Source organism: Lacerta agilis, chromosome Z, assembly GCF_009819535.1.
Source record: "Lacerta agilis isolate rLacAgi1 chromosome Z, rLacAgi1.pri, whole genome shotgun sequence".
Classification (NCBI taxonomy): Eukaryota; Metazoa; Chordata; class Lepidosauria; order Squamata; family Lacertidae; genus Lacerta; species Lacerta agilis.
In genome coordinates this window covers 30,741,254-30,760,862 of record NC_046331.1, presented here as the reverse complement: position 1 = coordinate 30,760,862, position 19,609 = coordinate 30,741,254, and the positions used below count along the sequence as shown (strand labels likewise).

The following is a 19,609-nucleotide window of genomic DNA, read 5'->3' as shown; positions in this document are numbered from 1 at the left end:
AGAGGGAGTTATTCCTCCCCGACACACCCATGTGAGCCAAAGCATCGTGTGGCTCCACCTCAGCCCCAGAGGGCTCTCCATCTCTCGCTGCACACAGAAGGAAATTTCACACAGAGGGAGGAAACGCCATGGCAAAAGATCCCCAGGAGATCTCCGAGGAATTCTACGTCCAAGATGTAAGTTGATTGCTTTGTTATCCTTTTTACAGGGTGGGTTAGCCTTCGCTTACTTGCTAAGATCTGACATTCTGCCTTTCAAGGCATGCATGCCCAGCACATTACAGCTTGCCCCGACAACCGGCTTTTCTCTAACTTTCCCCTTTTCTAACTAATTAGGCACAAACACCTAAAGCTACAAAAGAACACTGCAAAAGATACAAGATCTGCGGGGTGTTGCTTTGCAGCCTAGTGGTCTCTGTCATCCTGACATTTCTTGGGGTCTATTATTTTTGGAATCCACCGCCTAAAAAAGTGAGTTGCACTCTGTGCATTGAATTCAATATTCATTTCATTTTACTATTTTATGTACTTATTTATTTAAAATCTACCTAGTATTTCTAACTATTCTCTCTTGTTATTATTTTAAGGACACAGACCATTCAAGTAGATTTTATGCAAAGTTTTAGGTGCTCACTCTGCATTGCTTTTTAATGATGGGATCCTTTCCACTATGTCTCCTTCATAGTAGCGGTCACATAATAAAATTGTGAAAAAGTGCTTTCACATTGTTTCCATTAGCTCGCCGGAAACTGGTGGAAAACCCATTATGCCACCACTTTAAGGGAGAGGGAGCCAAATCTTGAGGGTGGCTGATCACTCTCTGCTGTTCCCTGCCTGCAGGATTAAGCAGCCTAAAAAGACCCTTGCATTGCATTTTCTTTTATTAACCTATTTTGCAGTGCATGGGTTAATGCACTGCAAAATAGGTTATTAAAAGAAAATGCAATGCAAGGGTCTTTGAGCTCATTCATAAAATTATATGGGAAGCTCCCCTATATCAAATCAGACCACTGCTCCATCTGGTTCAGTACCGTTGGCTGACAGCAACTTTCTGAGGTTTCAGGCAGTGTTCTTTTCCAGCCTTACCTGGGCGCTTTGCCTCTGAGTTGCAGCCCTTTAAAATATATATATATGCATGCATGTACCTGTAAAAGCAAAGCATCCATAATTTGATGCCATACTGTCATAGGACTTTCCCCCTTGTTTGTGCATAGGGTTGTGGATGCAAACACCATCTTCCTTTCCCCTTTTGCCCTAGATGCTGTGGTTTAGACCAGGCATTCTTACATGGTTTGTGACTAGGGGGTTGTGTATTCATACCCTGAAGAGAGGAAAAATCAGGGGATTGCATCATAATGTGTGGGTGGAGGGGCAAAGTGAAAAGGTTTAGCCAAATGCATGGAGGACGAATTTATTATCAAGAACTATTAGTTGTGTTAGCTGGATGGTATCTCTATATCTCATGTCTCCCTGGACATGAAATGCAATGGTAGGGCTGCCATACGTATGGGAATCGGGCTCTGAAAATGGGGTCTGGGTGGGTTTTTGCAGAATCAGAAAAATGTCCAGGAAAACCTGGACGTACGGCATTTAAAACGACATAGAATGCTAACCAGCCAAAAGCCTGGGAGAAGAGAAAGTGTCTAAAGATATCTAATGAAGGTGCTCGGCGAGCCTCCCTGGGGAGAGCATTCCAAAAACAGGGGGCCACCACAGAAAAGGCCCGTTTCTCATGTTGCCACCCTCCAGACCTCTCATGGAGGGGGCACATGAAGAAGGGCCTCAGAAGATGATCACAGGGTCCGAGTAGGTTCATATGGAAAGAGGCGGTCCTTGAGGTATTGCGGTCCTGAGCCGTTTCAGGATTTATAGGTCAATACCAGTGCTTTGAATTGGACAACATATGATCAAGCTCCTGGGCATGTCAAAAGGCCACCACCTACCACCATCACATTATTATTCCTCAAGAACTGCAACTTTGCCAACCATGGTGATGCTCTGCCATTTCTTTGGAGCTCTGAGGAACATAGTGGGGTTCACAGTGTTAAAGTCTGGTGCCAAAGAGGCTTTGCAAAGGCTGAAATATTCACCTAACAGCTCCAGTGACAGTTTCGATTTACCCTGGCAATCCAAATTACATTAAGATGCAGAATCCACATTCACACAAGCCTCAGTGCATTCCTTAAGGGGTCAGACAACTGTCACCTAGAGTTTTATGCATTTCCGTTCTCTGATAATAGGTACTTAATTCAGCATGATACTAAAAGTCTCCACTGTCTTGTCTTTTGAAAAAGTTTCTGGCCCTTATGGCTTCAAATATACCTTCCCAGCCGCCACTAACCTGCTTCCTTAAGCAATAAGAACGAGAACATCACAACCTGGCTGTGGTTTACTTTGGACAAGAGAGCACACTGGAAACTTACGATTTTGTGTTTTAGTTTGGCAAATAAAAACAAACATTACAAAATACAACCCCTCTTTCTTCAGACTGCTGGCTGCTATTTTTCACACACTCAAAGACTGCCCACTCTCCTTTCAGCTGGAGGGACGATGCTTTCTCCAAGCTGAGATGGACATGTCATCCTAAAAACACAAAGAGATTTCATTACTCGGCACAAGGCCAAATCACAGACAGTCGCAGGGCATGTACAGAGTTCAAGATGAACTGGCCCACTTGAGAACACCCCCATACTGCCCAATTGATTAGCACTGGGAACTGCTGGAGAGTGCTGGGGAAAATCTACACTAGTCAGTTATAACATTCAAAATGCATTATAAAAATGTAACACCAGAGGGTGCTGCAGAGCAGCAATTCATTGGCAAAGGGAAATTGCATTGAGAGAGATATAACCATAGCTGTCAACTTTTCCCTTTTTTAAAGGGAAATTCCCTTATTCTGAATAGGATTCCTCGCAAGAAAAGGGAAAAGTTGACAGCTATGGATATAACTTTTTTATAGCCTTTAAGAGTGTTTTTACAGAACAGTGTAGATCCAGCCCTGGTGTGCTCCTCAACTATTCTGGTGTTAATCTGCTAGGCAGGTGAAAGAAATCCAATGGTTTCAATAAAAGATGGAGCCGAGAGGTGGGGAAAGGGTGGATCAGTGTTTGGGGGCAGGGAGGCTGTGTGTGTGTGTCTATTGTGGTGGCAGGGGGTCTCTCTCTGTGTGTATATAAAAGGGGGGGAGACACACCCATCAGCTCCGCCCACTGCATGCATGCAACCCTTGACCCAATGCCACTCTTGCATGTGGACCTTAGAGACCCCAAAATGGCCCACCCTGTGCTACAGAGTAAGCCCCACTGAACACAGTGGGAAGTACTTCTGAGTGTACATGTATAGGAGTATGCTGTGGATGGCCTTTGGAACACACTGGCTCCTTCTGAATGACCAACACAGGAATACAACCTGGTTGGTAGGGCTGTAGCTCAGTGGTAGAGCATCTGCTTTGAATGCAGAAGGTTCTAGGTTCAATCCCTGCCATCTCCAGGCCAGGCTTGGAGAAACCTCTGCCTGAAACCCTGGAGACCAGCTGCCAGCCAGTAGTCACATCCACACCATATACTGAAAGCATGTGGCTTTCCCCAAAATAATCCTGGGAACTGTGGTTTATACCTTGCAGAACTACAAGTCCCAGCAGCCTTAGCAAATGACAGTCCCAAGGATTCTTAGGGAGAAGCTGTGTGCTTTAAATGTAGGGTGCAGATATGACCAATGTTGACAGTATTGAGCTGGATAGGTGTCTAATTCGACATAAGGCAACTTCCTATCTTCACTGGGCTTGCAGATGGAGAGTTGACTGCATTAAGCCAAGTGTGACTGTTTGGTTACTTGCAGTGTCATCCTCAAGTCCCACACCCAGATGCATCCCAGAATGGTCTATAAGTGGCATTCCTTTGCTTTAGTTAGGCAGCAACTGTTTTAGGCATGTCCAATACATGCACAACCTCACACATGTGCATCGCGCCAAACCCAGAAATGACCCACAAATGTCACAAAAAGGGGTGAGGCAAGGTGTCTGCATGCTTTTTCTGGAAGTACTGCAATGCCAGGTTGATGCATGGAGTGGATGGAGCAAGCCCCTGTTCTACCACAGCTTTTTCAATGGTGCCTTTGTGTTAATTGGGAGTTGTCTGCAATCACATCCTGCCTTCACTTTTAAATACTTAAGGAGATAGCAAGTGAAGTTTCTTTGCTAGCCACAATCTTGCAAGCAGCCCAACTCTGATGATGCTCTTAGGGAGGCTTCTGCCAGCCAGCCCGCCTCTTTCTTCATTGTCCGACATCTGCTTCCAATAAATAGCTGCTATTCAGAAGCTAGGTCTGCAGAAGACATTTTCATTCCAGACACATCAAAGCCCCAAAGTCTTTTGCCACGCAGCAGATACATATTAGAGCTCAGCTGAGAGCCCAGTTATTAGGGTCTACTGCAAATTGACAAAGAGAGGCTGTATGGGGGTAGGTCGTCTTCTGCTTCTGATTAATCCTTCAGGATCCAGAAACAGGGAAATAAGCTTGCATAAACAAGCCTGCATAAACATTCTCAAATTTTGCCTACAATCTTTTTATTCCATCAAGGTAATGGGCTTGCAGCCCAGGCTAGGGGCATTTGGAACTCCAGACCTGTATAAAGTATCTCCTGCAATCACACATTCCAGGCTGTATGATTTTTTTCTCCTGTTCATTCACATGGAACCACACACACACACACACACACACAAGCCTTTACTGCAACGTGGAGAGAGGAGGCAAGGACAGCAGGGCCCCATCAAATTAACCTCCTATAGCTGTTATGTACTGAGTTGAATAGGATCCAAACTGCAGCAGGCTGATTGGTCCTAGAACAATAGGATTGAGATTGCAGCAGTCTGACTGGTCCCAGAACAATAGGATTGAGATTGCAGCAGTCTGACTGGTCCCAGAACAATAGGATTGAGATTGCAGCAGTCTGACTGGTCCCAGAACAATAGGATTGAGATTGCAGCAGTCTGACTGGTCCCAGAACAATAGGATTGAGATTGCAGCAGTCTGATTGGTCCCAGAACAATAGGATTGAGATTGCAGCAGTCTGATTGGTCCGCAGGAGCCACCCAATCCAGCTCCAGGTGGAAGTGAATCTGCACTCTGATTGGCATACAGGAGTATCCCGGAATTAGCCAATCACGTGGGGCCCATTGTGTAAATAGTGTATATAAAGCAAACGTTTTGGGGAAACTACATTCCTCACTACTATGAGCTGAATAAAGAGCATGAAATTCACACTCGACTCCGAGTATCTTTCAATAGCAAAAAGCAGGGCTGTGCATTCCCCACCCCAATTCAAATTGTGGCCCCAATTTGAAACTCAAGATTGGTCTTGATTCATTCCAGACTGATCTGGACCCAATCCCATGTGCCCTAAATCTGAATTGTAATCCAGAAAATACAGATCTCCGGAAATCCCATTGGTTTCCATCACAAAACCAAAACTGCCATAACTTCCTTGGCTTTTTACATCAGGGGATGAAATCTGGGGATATGGCTGCCCCTACACACCCTCCAAATGGCTCTATTTTCCAGGGGTGTCCCTGATTTAGAGAAGCCATTCCGGTTTCTGATTTGAACCCAGAATGTCCCACATTTCCTTAGGATGTCCCTATTTCCATTGGAGAAATGTTGGAGGGTATACCCCTGTAGAGGCAGCTAAACATACCAAATTTTAGATGGGTAGCCCCATGTGTTGTATTTTTTTCAAAAGAAAGGAAGGCAATACTTTAAGGCAGGGGTCCTCAAACTACAGTCCACTGGCAGATCCAGCCCGCCAGGGTCCTAAATCCGGCCTGCCCAGCCATTTCAGAACCCGACGCGAAGTCTGAGGCTGAAACACTGCGCAGGGTTTACTTCAGTGCACGGGGACTGACTAAGTGGGTGGTGAGGTCCTCAAGTCCGAGGCTGAAACGCCACACCGGGTTTACCTCAGCCTCAAGCTCTGCCTCAAGCTCATTCCCCAACCCCCTCATTCTGTCTCCCCCTCTGTCCTTTTGTCGCCTCTTCCCAGCGCGCTGCCTCACTGCCGCCTCTCAGTGCACAAGGATTTCACATGACACACATGTCCCACTTGAAGTCGGTTTCCACTGGGTCCTGAGTTTTGAGTCCCATATTGGGCAAGAGATTCATGCATTGCAGGGGGTTGGACTAGATGACACTCGTGCCCCTTCCAACTCTACAGTTCTGTGATGCCAAGAACAACAATTATTAGAAATGATGAAAGAATGAAAGAATGTGCAACGAAACTAGGCTGTAGTATTGTTTGCTAGTTGGGGGGCTGCTTAGCAAGCGGAAATAATAACAGTGAGAAAAGCGCTATAATCATAATAATGTAGCGGACTATGTACAGTGTATTCACAAGACACACAGAAGGCCTAGCAGACACCGTGCTAAATAAACCTTAGAGCTAAAATGTGGGGAGTGGGAGAGAATACTAAGACACAGACAAGAAAACCTTTTTTTTTTTTAGGACGGGACTGGGATTTATTGGGAAAGGATATTAAACAAACACAAGCTGAACAAACGCCACCTAACTCAACCGAATTCTTTTCCACAGAGGCAGAACTTAACAAAAGAGCAGCATTTTAAGACATCGCCACCCTCCCCCTCCTCAAGCCCTGTAATTAATTCTTGTGGGTGGGCACAATAGCATTCTAGCCCCGCAGCTCTCATTAAGCAGCACTAATCAGTAATCCCACATGTGCATAATGTCACCAATAATTATACATCCTACAGCATTTAAAAATACAGATACATAGGGATGAGGGTGTTTTAAATAACTACGATGCCCCTCTCTCCTCTCACTCCCCCTCTGTCCCTGTGATATCAGGAAACAACTATTCGTCCAGCCATCCAAAGCAACTTCCAGGAAAAACAAACTTGCACCAGGGCTGGATTTCTTATGCAATGCCAATTTTGCAAACCCAAATAAAGACAAGAAGCAAAACATCTTGAAAAGTAAACAACTTCCAGCAAGCATGCATAAAAAGGCCCTGGACTCTCTTCTGGGGGCCATACGCTCCCATGTTTGTCATTGGCCAGTTTGTCACAGCATCGCCTTAGCCTGCTGACAGAGCACAAACCTTTGATGTTTAACTCCAAGTTTACTTAGGGTGCCAGTGGCACCATAAAGGTAGGGCTTGAGGGCAAATGTCTCAGCAAAACGAGCAGGAGGACTCCCAAACAACAGCAGGGGCGTGCTTGGCAAATTCTGGAAACAGTAAGTGACTTGACAGTGCTGTCTTGAAAGGGCTGCAGGTGTGGTAGGACAACCGAGCCCAGAGTCCTACCTACTACCCTATAGCTTAGTTCTCCCTCCAATATTTGTGCAGAAGGTGAACAACAGTTTGCAAATGGAAAGAGCTGCTATGAATCAGAGCGTTCTGAAATACAAAGTGGCTCTCGCTTGCAGACTTGGTGGCGCCTGATCAACTGATGAGAACGAACAATGAGCTATTCCAAGTATCTGGAATAAGAGTCACAACACCCACCTGCCAGAATGAGAATTAGAGACTTCACCACACTCTTCTCAGCACCTGCTAAAAACATTTTTGTTGAGGCAAGCCTACCTAGACATGTAGAATGTTGACACATGTTTTTGTGTTGTGGTTTTTTTTAGCTTATCATTGATTTTAATTATTTTTGAATGTCTTAAAAATTTGTTATGAACTTTTTTTACTGGACAATTGACTTTTTTATTCTTTGAGGATTTTTTTTTTTTTACAACCAAGCAATGTATAATTTTTGTGAAGTAGATAAAATAAAACAGATTTTTCATGGAGGCTCAGCACAAGGGGAGCCAGAAGGCAACAGTTTGAGGAGATATGAGACCCAGGGAAATTTGGGAGATGGGTAAAGGCAGGTCAGGTGCCATTATGGATGTGGTGTGCCCCCCCCCCGCAACTCCAGTAAAACCTGCTCAACCTGAACATCTGTAAACAGACAGAAACACACCCCAAGACCCGCCCCCCCTCTCTCTTTCTCTTCTAGAGGAAACTGACACCATAAATGAATTTCTTTTGGCACAGGGTAGGAAAAAGATGAAACAGTACCACAAGGCCTCCCCCCCCCCCAGAATATCTGAACCTTATTATAAGAGGACATTTGTTGAAAAGGTAGAATGCAAATTTAACGAACGAACAAACAAATAATAAATGAGATTTTTGCTAACTACAGAGGAATGGCAGTTTTAGGAGACCTGTAATCTCTTTGACATTTCTCATCGTTAATCCTACCCTCTGATTTAGAACTTTGCATGAGGTCTCTCTCTCTCTCTTTAAGAAACAGCTTCCAATGTGGACACTGCCAAAGTCATTTAAAAAAAAAAACATTCCATGTGTAAAGACTGGAATTTCAAGATCCTTTCCCAAACTGTCTTCAGATGCCACTGCAAGTAATCTTTCTCAAGCACAGCTTGTTCCTGGAGGATGCCTGGCACGTTCTTCCTTTCCAAGACCTCACCTTAAACTTTCCATACTGCAAAATCCATTTTCCTTATGTGCTCAGGTTACTATTGCTATGGTTTTGTCCAAAATAACTTTTGGTTTCCCACCACGAGAGAACCTTCACGCTTACAGTGGTAATGATCATGCTACATGAATGGGTAAGTCACCTGCATGGTTGGTGTCTGAGATGAGTGCTTGGCACTTTCTGTGAGAGAAACAGTAGTTGACAGTACAGATGGGGTAGAAACTCAACTTTGTTCAAAAGGCAAACTGAATCACAATTATCCTTCGACATCAGCAAAATGCTGAATTTGGTGTTGTAGTTCTCCAACCAAACAATATGTACAAAAATGCATACTTTTAAAAATCAACATACAACTGTGAATTACTGGTATATTGCAGAAAACTGCTTGCAAAGATGTGTACATTGGTCAAATCTTCATACCAAGAAAATGCCATATTGGAAGAAATAAGTAAGAAAACACTGATAATTTTTCTTGAGGATTTTTTCCCCAATCAACAAATTGATGCAGAAATGTGGATAACAGAATTTAAGACTGGAAAAATGAGAAACTGACACTGAAATTGACAATTCTGCCCATTCCTCGTTACCTCTTTGAGCATGGCTTTAGAAGTGGTCTTTTTTTTTAATAAAAAAATTTATTAAAAGAAGTTGAAGTCCATACAATTTGTCAGCACTACAACCAATCGCATTTTTCCCCTCCCCTCCCCCACCCTCCTGGACTTCCCTCAGCTCCCTTATCTGATTTGTTTACTCATATTGTTTCTGCATGTTATACAATTGTCCATACCATTTTCCTATTGTTCATATTCATGTTCTACTAATAAAAAATGTGTATGTTTATTCAAAACCTGCCAATGAGTCTAAGTCTCTTTGTTGTTTTTTCAAATAATTTGTAAAAAAAAACCAAAAAACCCCATTCTTCCTTAAAGTGCCGATTGTCCTTTTCATGTAATTTATATGTTAGTTTTGCCAGTTCTGCATATGGCAAGAAAAATTTATGAACTATGCAGAACAGGCTTTTGAAGTGGTCTTGGCTCTTTCACCGCATGCAGTTTCCCTCATTTAAACCTTCCATTTCCCAAAGCTGCTATCTGTTCCTGCTTCCATGGGGCTCAAGGTCTTTCCCCCAAGGTGCAGTGCAATAGAACTATGACCTTGGAGAAGCACCCACCATTCTCCCATTGGTGTCCTGCAACAGAATTGTTGCTGCTTCTGCTGCTGTTGCAAAGATATAACTGGATGCCCAAGGTGCAGAAGAAGGCAGAGCATCTGTACCAAATTCAGTCTCCTTGCCCTGCCTGGCAATGCTGGGATGTCCCATGCCTAAATTCTTGTCGAGCCGCTGCCAATCATTATACACAGCATTAAGGCAGATAGACCAATGACTTCGTATAAGGCCTATGTTCCTTCCTATGTTCCGGCATCTTTAATAATTGTGCAGAAAATCCCAGCAGGTGCAGCTTGCATGGGAAATCACATCTGCTGAAACTCCCTTTTCTACGCAACTGTTAAAGGTGCAGAAACCCCACCCTCTTTTGCAATGGGGTATCCTAACCGTAAGGCTCCAGTTTTCTCTCATCCAAAGGAAAAATAAACAGGGTATCTCTGCCTACCCTGGAATATCTGAACACTGAGGACTAAGTGAGGGCTTCTAACAGGTTACATTGGCAGAGATATTTCAAGAACCAGACTACAAGCTGGCTAGCAGGAAATGTTCTCTTGTTTGCAAAGGACACCCTAGGTCTTTGAGATACACAGCCATTGCTCCCTGTGCATTTCTCCTCCCTCTCCCCAATTTGCCATTACAGATCTATGACATGGAGCACACATTTTTCAGCGAAGGGGAGAAGCAGAAGATATTGATGAAGATAGACCCTCTAACCAGGACAGAGATCTTTCAAACTGGAAAGGGCAACAAGGAGGTTCTGGAAATACACGACTTCAAAAATGTATGTACTGTCATTTCTGCCCCCGATTGTGGTAGATCAAACATAGCAGAGTACTGAGTGAGGCATTTTCACCTTCTGGGGCATCCTTTAGGGACAGATTGTGGAGTTATTCCTGAAGAGTACATGCACCTCTTAAAAAACTCACTGGGTCTGCACACCAAAAGCCAACTGTTATAAAAATTCAATGGACATCCCACGATTTAATGACTATGGTATACTGATATTGAACTCACATGAACTGAGTGCCAACCAAAAATAAGGTAGTGGAGAATCACTATGTGTTAAGTATACAAGAGTGTGTGATTTTTAAAAATAAAAGCCTGACAACCACATATGAGCTTTTACGACTTAGAGAATGTTGAGGTGTTGGAGGAAGGAGATACTTAAGGAATGGGGGCGGGGGGGGGGGAGGGAGGGAGAGAGAGAGAGAGAGAGAGAAAGAGAAAGAGAAAGAGAAAGAGAAAGAGAAAGAGAAAGAGAAAGAGAAAGAGAAAGAGAAAGAGAGAATTGGCTTGATCAAGCCCAGAAGAGCTTGTAGAGATGTGTGCCATGAGGTTTTTGTTAAATTCCCCTTCCTTCAGTATACAAGGATGCAGCCTCCCCAGGCTGAGACTAAAATACCACATTGTTGTATGTCCCATTTGCAGTAATAACGAAGCATTTATATAGAGTACTCGTTCGGAGTTTCCAAACCACTTCACATATTTTCCAGAGACACATCTTTTACCATTGCAAGACTGGGAAAACTTGAACTTTTGCACGTGAAATGTATGCCTGTAAAGTAGTTGAGTATTGCAAGAGAGAGGCAGACTAGATCTGATTGATTGTCAAGACAAACCAACCAGTGAGATTACTGCATAAGAGGGATTTGAACCCAGGGCTTCCTGACTTCTAGCTCCGGAATCTTAGCCATTATGCAATGAAAGTTTGCCGGGGGGGGGGGGGACAGGAGCAGGGGAAGGAGGTGCTCATCATGATATGCTATCGCCCTATGAGAAAACAGCATAGAAACCACACAATAAAAATATTCTTTGTTTCACATTGCTTTTATTTTTTATATATTCGTTGTAGGGAAAGAACCATATACTATGGCCAGTATTTAAATGCTGCCTAGACTTTTGGCCCCATCAATAAAATCCAGTGCCCACCTTATTGAAATATCAAATGGTGTATCTTACCCTGAATTAAACTATACCCATACAATGACTGCAGGGTTTTATGCATTTAATTCTCTTCACCAGGCTTTTTTCCACTCCTCCACTAGGGAATAACAGGCATCTTTTTTGTGGGAGACCCGAAGTGCTTCATCCGAAACCAGATTAAAGGGATTCCTGAAACATCCAACGTGGACATGGAGGAGCTGGAAGTATGCAAAAATGAATAATTCCCTGAATTAAATAAGACCCAAGACAGCCAGAGATTTATAACAGCATGGAAAGTACAGACCGAGAGTAATCCCATTAGCTTTTAAATTTCTCACAGACCAGGCAGATATACTCACAGCGTATGTTAAATGCCAAACAGGGGCCTAAATAAAGCAGTCCAGATGGAATTAGTTCCAGAGATGAAACTGGTCCAGCTAAACCAGTGGCAGAAGTGAAGGGCTAAATGAAATATTTTAACCCAGATTCCACAGCTTGTCAAAATAGTTAAGATGCATGGAAACATAGGAATCTGCCTTATACTGAGTCAGAGCATTGGTCCATCTCGCTCAGGGGTAGGCAACCTAAGACCCATGGGCCACAAGCGGCCCACGGGGGTCGTTTAACCAGCCTACGAGCCACCCCTGAACTGAGCCACCCACTCGGCAATTCCCTGCTCGCTGCACTAAACTGGCACTGCGCGGGGACTTGCTTCTGTGGTGCCAGAAATCGCAACTGCCCAGACGCCGGAAATCGCGGATGTGCACGTTAACACATACGTGCAATATGGCCCATAGAGTGAACCAGCCCAGGCAAGGTAAACCTTGCTCACCCCTGATTCTAGCTTATTTCTGTTGTCCCTGATTGGCAGCATCTCTCCAGGGTTTCAGGCAACTTTCTTTCTTAGTCTTCTCAGGAGATTCCAAAGATTGAATCTGGGACCTTCTTCATGGTGTACAGCAGGGGTGGCCAACTCCCAAGAGACTGCGATCTACTTACAGAGTTAAAAACTGGCAGTGATCTACCCCCTTTTGGGGGAGTTCAGGTCAAAGTTGTTAAGCTTTTTTGGGGAGGAGGAAGACCCTTTTTTAGGCTTTCAGATCAAAGTTGTTGACCTTTTTTTAGGGAGAAGGAAAGCCCCATTTTGGGGGGGTGCAGGGCAAAAAAAAGAGAGATGTTTTTTAGGGAATCCAAAGTTGTTGAGCTTCTTTGGGGGGAGCCAGTGATCTACCAGTGATCTACCACAGGTGTCCAGTGATCTACCGGTAGATCATGATCTACCTGTTGGACGTGCCTGGTGTACAGTATTAAAGAAGCCCTCCTTTTAGGTGAGAGGCTACATTTTTAGCCGTGATGGGAACAATGGCGCCTCCAAGTAGCAAACATTGGATTTATAAGGTTTCCTGGAGGGATCTGGTTGTCCACTGTGGGATATAGATATGCATTCTTCTCATGCCCTTTATTGTCTGGGCAAAGTGGAAGGTGGAACACTGAGTGGAAACTTTATCTGAGCAACCTGCAAAGCTGCAAGGAGGATGCCAATGCAGTATCTTGGGGCACAAATCAAGAAAACACCAATATGGTTGTTGTTGTTTTTTTAGTAAAGAAAGAGTGAGGTGTGCCTCCAGTTTTAGTCCAGAATAATAGTGCCCCAGATATGAAATGTATGGGAAATACAGCTCTGTGAAATTGTTTCTCTAGGTTAACAAATGAAGAAAAAGACATTTTTTTAAAAAATTCTTGCAGGATGAGGAAATTACAGATACCTATTTCGAGCAGTCTGTAGTTTGGATTCCAGGGGAGAAGCCTATTGAAAATAAAGATTTTCTGAAAGGTTCCAAGATCTTTGAGCTCTGCAAAAATGTGACTGTGTACTGGATCCACCCGACCTTATTAAGAGGTAAGGCCACTTCTCCTCCTCCTCTTTGTAGCATGTTGATGAACCTGCAGCCTAACAGTGTAGATAGAGACACCCTTCTTTGGTCCACAGTAAAACTGCATTCAGACATACTGTCATCAACTGCAGTATGGTTGGTTATGTTTTTGCCCTGTGCAAAGCTCACCTGTGTTTCCTTATCCATTTCTGTGTGTTCCGGGGGAAAAGAAGTAATCTTTCGCAACTTGAAAAGGAGGCATCGCCGAAATACAGAGCTAGCTTATGGTCGCTAGCACACTAGAGTCCTGTAATGGTGTTGTTGAGATACTGGTTTTCTCTGACCTGGAACAGGCATTAAAATAGGTTTGCCATATTTAAGGAACAACAACAAGAAGAAAAAGAAGTAAAAATCCAGACACAAAAGTTGCCATTTAAGCACAGTTCTGTACGATCTGTCAATAACAGTTAGCCAAGCTGCTCTTATGCATGAATTAGCACACAACTGGTTCCAGCGGTAAGCTATAAACCACTTCAATTTCCACTAGAAAAGTAATTCATGGTGACTTGCCTCTTAGAGCCAGAACTTCTTGACTTTGAAAATGAAGGTCAGGAGGAAGAGGAGGAAGAGGATCAGATTCTGAGAGACAAGCAAGACTGGGCTAGACATCAGGAGGAAAAGGAAGAGCAACATTTGGCTAAGGATGTAAGACCAAGTACCAAACGCCAGGCCCGGCAGCTCACAGAAGAGGATTTCCCTGTGAATGATTATGTAAGTCAGGAGCAGCCAACCTTGTGAGGCCCATGGGCATATTTAGAATTTTAAGGTAGTGCTGTGGGCAGCGGTCACAAAATGGCTGCCTGGGGAACACATGGCATGAAGTAACACTAAATGGCTGCCACATCTAAAAGAGAGGGAAGGGACAGGACCACAATGGTCTCATCACCATCAGTTGTTGGTTTTTTTAAAAAGGCACAAATATTAGCCACCACAAAAGCATGGCCACAGAAGGAAGCTCTTTGCACCTCTCTTCTGTCCAGAATGGAAAGAAGGGTGGGTGTCCAATCCCTGTATCCAATGATGAGGACACGTTCAATACAGGAGAGGCTGAGCCAGTGCAAACAGGAACTGAGCAGGAAGGGCCAACCGTCCCTTGTGCGTTGTGGATTTTTGAGGGGTTGTTTACTGAGACCATTCAAGGGTGCCATAAGAAGTGCCAGTGGGCACAATAGGGCTTGTTGGTGTCATGTTGGTGATCCGTGACATAAGTCGTTGGGATCAAGCCATTTTCATCACTGAGCTCTGGGACTGAACTTCTTGAGGAGGAGGAAATATTGAGGAAGCAATATTCAGTACTGCAAGGATGGGGAACCCGGGTTATTCCAGGTGTTGCTAGACTATTGACTTATTACATTTATATGCAGCCACACAGCATAGGTTTCTGTGCACTCTACTTTACCAGAAACAAGGCATTAAATGCTATGGGTTAGGGATGGAGGAGAAATTAAACTCAATTTGCATTTAAAGGCAGACCTGCATAGTGGCACTTTTTGAACCAAAGCACAGCCCTCTTCTGAAATTTGCACTCCTCCAAATGTTGCAATTCAATTCTCCAGCCACATAATGTGTACAAAAATGTATATACAGTACTAGAGTAAAGTGTGCATGAAAATGCATATGTTAGCAGAAATAACAGTAAAAATGTGGTATGTATTGGGGATGGGTTTTCATTTGGCCTTTTAAAAAAAATGCAAACAGATGTGGAAATGTGAAAAAACTGAATTTAAGATTGGAAAAAAATGAGGCACGGAATTTAACAGACTTGCCCATCACTAACGATGGCCCCTTCCCAGATATGTCTGCCCTTTCTTCCTTCTGTACAAATGAGATTGATTTCCTGCCTGTTTGCCCTCTTTGTTTTCCCCTTCCAGTCACAGAACGGACTGGAGTTCCATCCCCTGTGGGACGAGAGAGGATATTGCTGTGCCCAGTGCCGCCGTGCCCATCGATACTGCCAGAGGGTGTGTGAGCCTCTCCTAGGGTATTACCCATACCCTTACTGTTACCAAGGAGGGAGGGTCATCTGCCGTGTAATCATGCCGTGCAACTGGTGGGTAGCTCGGATGCTGGGACGAGTGTAAGCACACCCAGCCCCCCAAAAAGACAACTTCTGATATACCGTACTGCAGTGTCCAAGCGCCGCCCAGGCAATTCCCTACGGGGTGCACTTGTGTGCTACCAATACTCTGTCTAGTTCAGGGGTCCCCAATCTATTGTCCAAGAGCTTCATCCAGGTAGTCCATGGCATGACTGTAAAAATACAATTAAAAACCATACAGCATTTGCATCATGCAACACAATTGCTACAATGGGCAGAAGAATGATTAGGGCGTCCACAATAATTTTCAAAGTTGTTCATGGGGGTGGGGGTGGGGAGTTGGGAAACACTGCTCTAGTTGCTATTACTACAGTTCAGTAGGCACCTCTGAGACAGCCACACTCAGACCAATGGGGATTGGTAATGCCAATCATGAAAAGGCCACCTCAACTTTGCTGATCGGACATCAAGGAGCAGCTTGGGCAGCTAATGTGTGCTGTGTGTGTGTGTGTGTAGATGCGGGGGGACAACCTTCAAAATGTGTTAAGAAACCCATTTATTGAAGTACTTCTGAAAATGTATTCTTGCCAATGTGTTTCCAGTAAAGTAGACCTTCAACTTACATGGGGGTTAGTGCATAAAGCCAAAATTTCAAATAGTGCAACAGTGGGTGGGATTGCCAAGGTTTCCCCCTGCCCCCCTAGATGCCCGTCCCCTTTGCATTGTATTTTTTAAAAAAAAAAAAAAACACCAAATGCATAAAGCTGAATGAGCACAAAATAAACGTGCGTAAATTGTGGGTCTATCGTATAATCACCATCCTTGGAGCTGTATAACTTTCCTTGCCACATCCAGCTTTTTAAAAAACCATATAATTACATAGCAAGATTCTGGGTTGTATCTGATGTCAGTTCTACTCAGGCTAACTTAGGGCCATTAATTTCAGTGGGTTTACTCTGAGTAGGATTGAGTTGGAGACAAACCACTGATTCTGCCCAACATTCTGGGGATCCGGTGAGAGTAGACCAGGTTAGGGAACCTGTTGCCTTCCAGATGTTATTGCACTCCAGCTCCCATCAGCCCCAGGCAGCCTGACCTCCATGGGAGAGCAAAATGGGAGATGGAGTCCCAACAACATCTGGAGAGCCACAGGCTCCCCATCCCTGGAGTGGGCAGATAATCTGAGCCTGCTGTAAGGCAGATTTCTGTGTTCAGAGAAAACGATCATTTCCTATTTCCTGTAGGAGATAGTAAATGACTGTTGCTTTGGATGAAGAGTGATGATATTTACACATTTTCCTAAGTGCTTCAGCAAAGAAGGGTTTTTTCAGAGCCTTTGGAGTGGTTCAGTTTTGGAATTGCTGTTTCCCTAATTTTATTTTGCTGTGCGGAGGCCAACATTCTTCTCTTCCCACACCAGAAACTCCGCCCACCAGAAACCTCTCACACACATACCAATCAGCATCCTGTATGGTGTCTACATGGGGACATGGGTGGAGCTGTGGGTTAAACCACAGAGCCTAGGGTTTGCTGATCAGAAGGTCGGCGGTTCGAATCCCCGCGACGGGGTGAGCTCTTGTTGCTCGGTCCCAGCTCCTGCCCACCTAGCAGTTTGAAAGCACGTCAAAGTGCAAGTAGATAAATAGGTACCGCTCCGGCAGGAAGGTAAATGGTGTTTCCGTGCACTGCTCTGGTTCGCCAGAAGCGGCTTTGTCATACTGGCTACATGACCCGGAAGCTGTACGCCCGCTCCCTCGGCCAGTAACGCGAGATGAACGCCGCAACCCCAGAGTCGTCCGCGACTGGACCTAATGGTCAGGGGTCCCTTTACCTATGGTGTTTACTGGCAACAGGTCGAACCAATCCAGTGACGACTTCTTTTGCCTATGCTGCAAAGTTGTCTCGTCTGAAGGCAGCTTTGTAGATGCACAGCCTATGTAACTTTCCTGCACATGTTCCAATGTGAGGACTCTCTTCTCCCAGCTGATTGCCAAAGTGAGTGGTGTAACTGTGCTAGGGCAGCACAGCCAAAGCCAATCTAAGGTGCCACAGCTTGGTGCCCCCAAACCCTACAGCAGAACTCTTTTCTGACTGGCTGCAAAAAATTTACAGGAAAAGATAAATGTATTTTTTAAATAAATAAATAAATAAAAACAACCACAATTACTTATACCCATTCAAGTTTTCCCAGCCTCTCACTTAGCTAGAGTCCCATGCTGTGGCTTCATGAAGTAGAAAACACAATCATTTCTCACTCTAGCAGCCTGCTAAACAGCCACACGAGGGCAGTCTTTTGAAAGAAATTTCTTGTCTATATCTAAATTATATACATCTATATGAAAGGTAAAGGACCCCTGACAGTTAAGTCCAGTTGTGGACGACTCTGGGGTTGCGGCGCTCATCTCGCTTTGAGGGAGGCAACGTTTGTCCACAGTTTTTCTGGGTCATGTGGCCAGCATGACTAAGCCGCTTCTGGCGAAACCAGAAGCAGCGCACGGAAACACCGTTTACCTTCCCGCCGGAGCGGTACCTATTTATCTACTTGCACTTTGACGTGCTTTCAAACTGCTAGGTGGGCAGGAGCTGGGACCGAGCAATGGGAGCTCACCCTGTTGCGGGGATTCGAACCTCCGACCTTCCATCCAACTCCCTGCAATGCAGGCATTACAGCTAAATAGTACCTGACAGATGGCCATCCAACCTCTGCTTAAAAAGAGTCCACCACAGTTTCACTGTCAAACAACTCTTGTTGCCAAAAAGTTCTTCCGCTTTCTTGTCATTTGAATCCACTTTTTTGAGTCCTGCCCTCTGGGGGCAGCAATAAACGAGATTGTGGCACGTGACAGCTCTTCAGATATAATTTCAGAAGATGCAAAGCAAGCACAAACACATTATAGCTTTGGCTCAATCCTCCCACAAGTTCCTCGTAGCAGTACAGTCCAGGGCTTGTAACGAACTAGTCCAGTTTAACAAAGTTCACAGAATTAGTCCAAGATTTCTCAACTGTACCTGAATGTAGTTCTTATAATTGCCAGGTAAACTAAATTTGTTACCCAATAAAACTTCAGTTTCCAGTTCATCTTTTCTTACACTTTAGAATCTTTGGGCCTTTGAGCTTAAAGAATATAATTGTCAGGGTGAGGGGGGGAGAGGCAATTAAGCCATTCACATTCCACCATGTGTGCGCTTTGATGTTTTCTTAGTCTTCTTGAGTATATCCTACACTTCAGCAGAGCAGTTTCTAATATTCTGAATGTTGAAGAAATGTTGCTGAGGATCATTTGGATGAGCTTGAACTGTGAACTGGACCCACGTGAACTGGAATTAGCTCCTTTGGGGACATGCCAAGCTAGCTCTTTCTTAATGTTTTCAGTCATTGGAACATAAATGAAAAGGGATGTCTTTGTGCAGGATAGCATCAAGGCCGTGCATCCCTTTAGAGATGGGGCAGCAGATATGCAGACCTCCATTGGAGGAGAGTGTCTCCCCATCTCTTACTTCTTAACCTACAGGGCTGCAAATTTCACTATTGCTTTTTTAAAAGAGGGGGTAACAGTGCAATTGAGAAGCTTCTTTTTATATTTTTATTTTTTGGAAGCTCGTCTACTTGCAACCTTAGGAGATGCATTTTAGTTGAATTCAGTCACTGTCAAGGTGCCTGTGGGTATTACACAAAGGTCAACTGAATTTCCAGCAGAGATATGAGAAAAGAGAGATGATGATTTGCCCCATTGCTCATTGTAGAGGTGCAAGCCTCACTGTAAAGGCTAGATAGCACTGTGTCAAATTTCAGTTTCAGAAGTACCTCCAAATCATTAATTTTTTTTAAGGCCACTAGGTTAGGGTTGCCATATTCCCCAAAGTGAAAATCCAGCCAATGTTGTTGAGCGTTCCCCACCCACCACCATTTTGCCGACGCGCAGACACAATTTTGACAGTCCAATTCCCAGACGTTTCCGGGGGAACCAGGTGTATGGCAGCCCTACACTAGGTGTAGAGTTGAGGAGAGGCGGGGCGGGGCGGGGGGCTGGTCATCATTCGTATCACAAGC

At 44.4% G+C, this 19,609-nt stretch overlaps 1 protein-coding gene across 1 annotated transcript; it reads left to right on the top strand.

Moving 5' to 3' along the window:
- The first annotated feature begins 75 nt into the window (after positions 1-75).
- TNMD (tenomodulin) lies at positions 76-15,839 on the top strand. Its single transcript, XM_033138145.1, has 7 exons — positions 76-176; positions 336-470; positions 10,304-10,444; positions 11,709-11,810; positions 13,333-13,486; positions 14,038-14,231; positions 15,392-15,839. Exons 1-7 carry the CDS (start codon positions 129-131, stop codon positions 15,599-15,601), a joined length of 984 nt encoding a protein of 327 aa, XP_032994036.1. The 5' UTR covers positions 76-128; the 3' UTR covers positions 15,602-15,839.
- Positions 15,840-19,609: the final 3,770 nt, after the last annotated feature.

What these genes read in the sequence shown, in the direction of transcription:
- TNMD (XM_033138145.1), top strand. Translation starts at nt 129, where the DNA reads ATGGCAAAAGATCCCCAGGAGATCTCCGAGGAATTCTACGTCCAAGAT. An exon ending in GGAATCCACCGCCTAAAAAA is followed by an intron (nt 471 to 10,303) that starts GTGAGTTGCACT and finishes TTGCCATTACAG; the next exon opens with ATCTATGACATGGAGCACAC. An exon ending in TGGACATGGAGGAGCTGGAA is followed by an intron (nt 11,811 to 13,332) that starts GTATGCAAAAAT and finishes AAATTCTTGCAG; the next exon opens with GATGAGGAAATTACAGATAC.